This window comes from Vigna radiata, chromosome 11 (genome assembly GCF_000741045.1).
Source record: "Vigna radiata var. radiata cultivar VC1973A chromosome 11, Vradiata_ver6, whole genome shotgun sequence".
Lineage (NCBI taxonomy): Eukaryota > Viridiplantae > Streptophyta > Magnoliopsida > Fabales > Fabaceae > Vigna > Vigna radiata.
The window spans coordinates 2,556,719-2,561,614 of NC_028361.1; the positions used below are offsets into that span (position 1 = coordinate 2,556,719).

General features: G+C 36.9%; 1 protein-coding gene across 1 annotated transcript; it reads right to left on the reverse strand.

Annotated features, from left to right (window-relative positions):
- Window positions 1-708: 708 nt before the first annotated feature.
- On the reverse strand, window positions 709-2,002 carry LOC106777098. Its single transcript, XM_014664618.2, has one exon. It carries the CDS (start codon window positions 1,750-1,752, stop codon window positions 868-870), a length of 885 nt encoding a protein of 294 aa, XP_014520104.1. The 5' UTR covers window positions 1,753-2,002; the 3' UTR covers window positions 709-867.
- Between the last annotated feature and the right edge of the window lie 2,894 nt (window positions 2,003-4,896).

Consider the following 4,896-nt stretch of genomic DNA (forward strand, 5'->3'; position numbering starts at 1 on the left):
GGAAAGTTTGGTTATAACGAAAAAAAAATAATAAAAGGAAAGGCAATTAATAAAAGAAGTGGTAATGGGAAAGGAAAGAAACGTAGGGAAGTAGGAAGTGATTAATTTGCGTCAAAGAAAATGACCGACTGTTGTTGAAGTTAGTTAATTTGTCATTTGATTTTTCTCATATGATTTCATTATCAGACAAGTTCATGTTACGCCTTTATTTTAACTCATTGCGTAACTTGCGCTATACTTTCCCTGGGACCCTTTCTCTTATTCTGCGTTTTTCAATTCAAACACGGCCAAGCATTGCCGTGTAGGTTTAGCCATTGCCATTACCCAGCTATGAATTCGGTGAAAAGAGGGAGTAATTAAATTAACTAAAACGACTTATTACCCAATAATTCCTAGTTCTTCTACATTACTACCTGAAAGCGACACTGATTCTTTCATTCACCATTTCTATCTGCCTGGTTAAAGCCTTTTCCAACCGTCTCATTAATTCATTTTCTCAAAAAAACCTAACTAGTAACTCAGTACTTTCCTATACATTTAAAGTATCGCCTAGGCCAAATTCTATACCCAATAAAAGTAACATTCTTCAATATCAATAAAAAATTATATTCAATTCACTTCTTCAAATAAAATAATCAAACTTTGACTTTATTTTTCAATGCACCAAAACAACCCTAAAAATGGAGTTCAGAAAGGAAGTATCTGCCGAATCGGAAACATTGCGTGGTCGATAAATGCAATAAGAGTAGGTTGAGTTTAATACCTCAACAATCAGAAACATACATACACCCAAATGAAAAGAAATCAAGAAAAAAAAAGAAGAAAGTGTTTATAAAAAAAAAAGAAGCAAACTGTAAATACGTGTTTTTACAATTTATAAATGATAAGAAAACAGGGCAACACAGCGCGCGAGTCAAACACTAATAACTCGCCGTTGTCCCCACTGACCGAGTCGAACCCAACTCGTCCATCCAACAACGATTCCATGAACCCATTTTGCTTGGAGACCCGACCCGCTACGACCCGACACACAAGCATTGCCCTCCTGCCTCTACCTCCGCCCGAGCTTTCATGGGCGTCGCCGCTGCCGGCGAATGTGCAAATAGCCGAGCCCTTACCGCCGGGGAAGGACAACGCGCAAGCTCCGCCGTAGGGGGCGCCGCTGGATGTGGGGCCCAAGCAGTGAAACCTCATGACCTCATTCCCGTCCGCAACGCATCTTGCATTCTCCTCGTAGTCATGGGCAGGCCCAGTCCCGGTTCCCGCCCGGCCCTTCACCGTCTCCCGATACTCCTCGAAGCGGGAAACCGTTCGCGGGCCGTTGTGGACCTTAAATATCATCTCGACACGGCCCGAGAAGGGCTTGGGCCCCCAGCTGGTGTGAAAGATTATCTCCACCACGTTCCGCGAAGGATGCCCCTCGGTGAGTTCGGTGAGAGAAGGTAAGCGAGGGTCGGCGTGGCGCGTGGCGGTGGCAGTGACGCTTCGGGAGCGGTTGATAGTGGTTTCAAAATCGGGCTTTGCTGCGGATGGAGGGTATCTGGAGCTGGGGTGTTTCTGGAGAGGCTTTTCGGGCCTGGGTTTGGGCTTGGATTTGGGCCTGGGCTTGGTGGTGTCGACGACGACGTCTTTGATGTTTTGAACGCTCTTTCTACAACTTGAACTGGGAATGAGGTATTTAGAATTTTGGTGGTAGACGTCTTCGTAAGCTCTTGACTTGCACTGCAATGACTTCATCCACCCACTCGCCATTACCCGAACCCCAACAAGACGGTAATGTTGTAATATGTTGTCTTGTCTCTCTCTTTCTCTCTCTGTTTTATCTTAAAGAAGAGACCTTTGGGTAGCTCTGAGTTTTGTTTGGAGTTGTAAGAAATGGGGTCTCATTGTGGCTATGTTTTGGTCGTACAGCAGAGAAGGAATGAATGAGAGGAGGAGTGGATGGGACATGGCGCCATAATAAATGGATTTTACTCTCATCTCTCTCATCTCAGCTCTTTGGAATCACTTTTTTGCCCTTCTCAGTTTCTTCTAATTACCCACGTGGCCTCTGTCTCCTTCTTTGCTAAAACTACAAATCCCATTAATTCCAAAAACAAAAAACCTCATCATAATTCACAGGTTTCATTTGGTGTTACGTACCAAGCTCAATCCTCAATCCTGAATCCTGGCCACGCACGCATACTGTCATAATATTCAAGAAGGAGAGTCATTTTCGCTACTGCCATAGTATTCACCATTTCAAACTTCTACATTAATTGCACACTATTAAACCACTTCCATTTTCAAACATCTAATCTAACCACTTTTATACTATCACTTAATTATCATAAATAAATTCACTAATTATTTCATCTAACCATCGTTTATCAATGCATCTATAAAACAAATTCCCCATAATTTTATATTTATAAACACTCTGCATTCATGAGTAAATTTGGTAGACAAATAAAAAATGATAAAATGATATGAAAGTTGCAGCATATGGATAGCTTAAGTTATAATACTGCTGAATACTCAACATTTATGATTTGAGATGTGCTAGAAAAGTAGGGCATCTATGAAACAAGTGCTTTGGGTAATTTCAAAGGAAAAACTCTTCTCCCACTGTAAATCATGGGTCTATACAACATTATCATGACCTCTTATGGGACTCAATAACTGAAAAAGCTACCCCGTGCTTTCTCTTTTATGTGTCACTTTTAAATACAATTGTTAGGTACAAAATCAAGGTAATGCTCAAATAATTTTAAACCTAAAAATGTTTTTTTTTTGGCTAAATCAAAATTGAACTAAATACATTTTCTGAAGAGAGCATGGCTTAATTTTCTTACCAAGAAAAAGTTCAATAATTGTTTTCTTCGAGAAAGTTAGGTGAAATTAATAACCTTTGAAAAAAAATAGTATTTGTTTATTTATTTTTTCTTGCGTGTGCACTCTCTTTTCTTTGCACTTTTTTTTCCTTCTCTGCATCATCTCACTGTACATTACCCTCTCATAAATACAGTATCTCATTTTTCTCACGCTTTCTCATTGTTTTATCTGTTTTTTTCAGTCATTTAATTTTTTTTCAATTATTTTGTTACTTTAAAGTATTTATTGTTAACTATAATTTAAATTCTTTTCTAGGGAAAAGGAGAAAAAGACTTTCTTAATATAACCCTAACCTAATGTCCGATATGCTAATATAAGACTTCTTCCAATAATGTACGGTACTAATTTCTTTAGGAAAATACTAAGTACCACTACTTAACAAGTAAAATCAGTTTAAATTATTTACAAAACTAATATATCTTTATAATTAAATTAACTAAAATTATTCATTGTTGTGAAAAGCTAAACGAATCGATACAGAAAGTAAGAGTGATACTTGTTAACTCCAAAGGAATCCAACAAAATTAGTTCCAATAAAAGAAATTATTCTTAGAAATAAATTTTAAGTCTAATTTAATTTTATAAAACTAATTTATAAATTGAAATTTGTAGTTATTTATATATTATGAATTGGTTTTATTTGTGGTCGATAACGCGGTATTTCCACTTATTATATTAATAAAAACGTGTGAACACTTTATAAAGAAGAAAAGAATTTGGTTTAAACTTCTTAAGTGGATTCCACGAGTCACTAGCTAACACTTGCCATGTTGAACTCAGTTGCGTTTCTTGGCTTTCACAATAACCCAGCTCATATTCAGATGGTGAGTAGCTAGCTTATCAAATCACACTCTAAAAAAAAGAGAATGAGGTTTTGGTCTTTCAAACTAAGAATGCTTGGTGAAGGCATTGTTGCTTCTTGAAATCAAAGCGACCATTAACACAGAGATGCAGTGTTGGATGGTCATTTTATAAAGTGGGAATAGAGAAATGGAGTTAAATTTTGGATTTTGACAGGCGGGGTAGATTGGTCAATGCATGGAAATTTTGCCATCTTGGTTTTGAACTGGTAATAAAAAAATGCAGAGGTGAGAGCGTGATGGCAGTAGATAGATACTAGAAATTTAAAATGAAGATGTCATGGGAGTTTGCAGTGGAATGAATAGAAGAATGGAAACTGGCACATAGTTGTGAGGGAGAAAGCATCTAAAAAAGCACTGAAATTTAAACTAATAAAACGACAGGTTTTCTTCCACTTTCTTGCAAATCTTAGTATTTAACAATTCCTAACCTTGGCATTGTTTATTGATTAGTTGCATTGCAGGAGCTATTGTAGGTACCAAGTCACTGTTCTGTTAGTAGCAGATTGTGAGAATGGCCTCTAGCCACTTCTATTACAAGCAGACAATCATATGGAGATAATCAAAACCTATGTATAAATTTATCACTTTACCATATTTAATTCCAGAAATGGAACAACACACGAGGCCATCAACCCCAGTCAAAAAGTTTCTTACATATTCAATATCATCACCACCAAGCATTTGAAAACTGCAACTGGAATGAGAGAAGTGATTTATCAGATTTTATGAGTAGAAAAACGATTTATGAAAATTGGTGAGTTGGGTTGTTGGGAAGTGCGAATGAGAAATGCGTTGGCAGGCTTTGTTGTCACGCCTGCACAATCCATTCCACCGGGAAATGCCTCAACTTCATTCAAACTATTCAACGTCAACCTTCAAATAACTACTATGTCTATATTCCGTAATTTGCTTCCTATCTTTTTGGTGTTGAAAAGGACGTTTATTCAAGAGTTGAGAATAAATAAGCTCATTAAAAATCACATTCAAATGCACTCCAAGTGTTTGTAGATATTAAAGTTTTTTTTTTTTATTTAGAATATTAGATTTGAATAATGGTTATCATCTGTCTTTTCTTTTTTCTGACAAAATGATTGCATGCCGTATTAATAATATTCAAAGCTTCTGCAAGCAAATTCAAATGACTTAACTAATGACAGAG

Bases quoted from the DNA above. Each gene is read 5' to 3' on its own strand.
- LOC106777098 (XM_014664618.2), bottom strand. From the start codon at position 1,752: ATGGCGAGTGGGTGGATGAAGTCATTGCAGTGCAAGTCAAGAGCTTAC.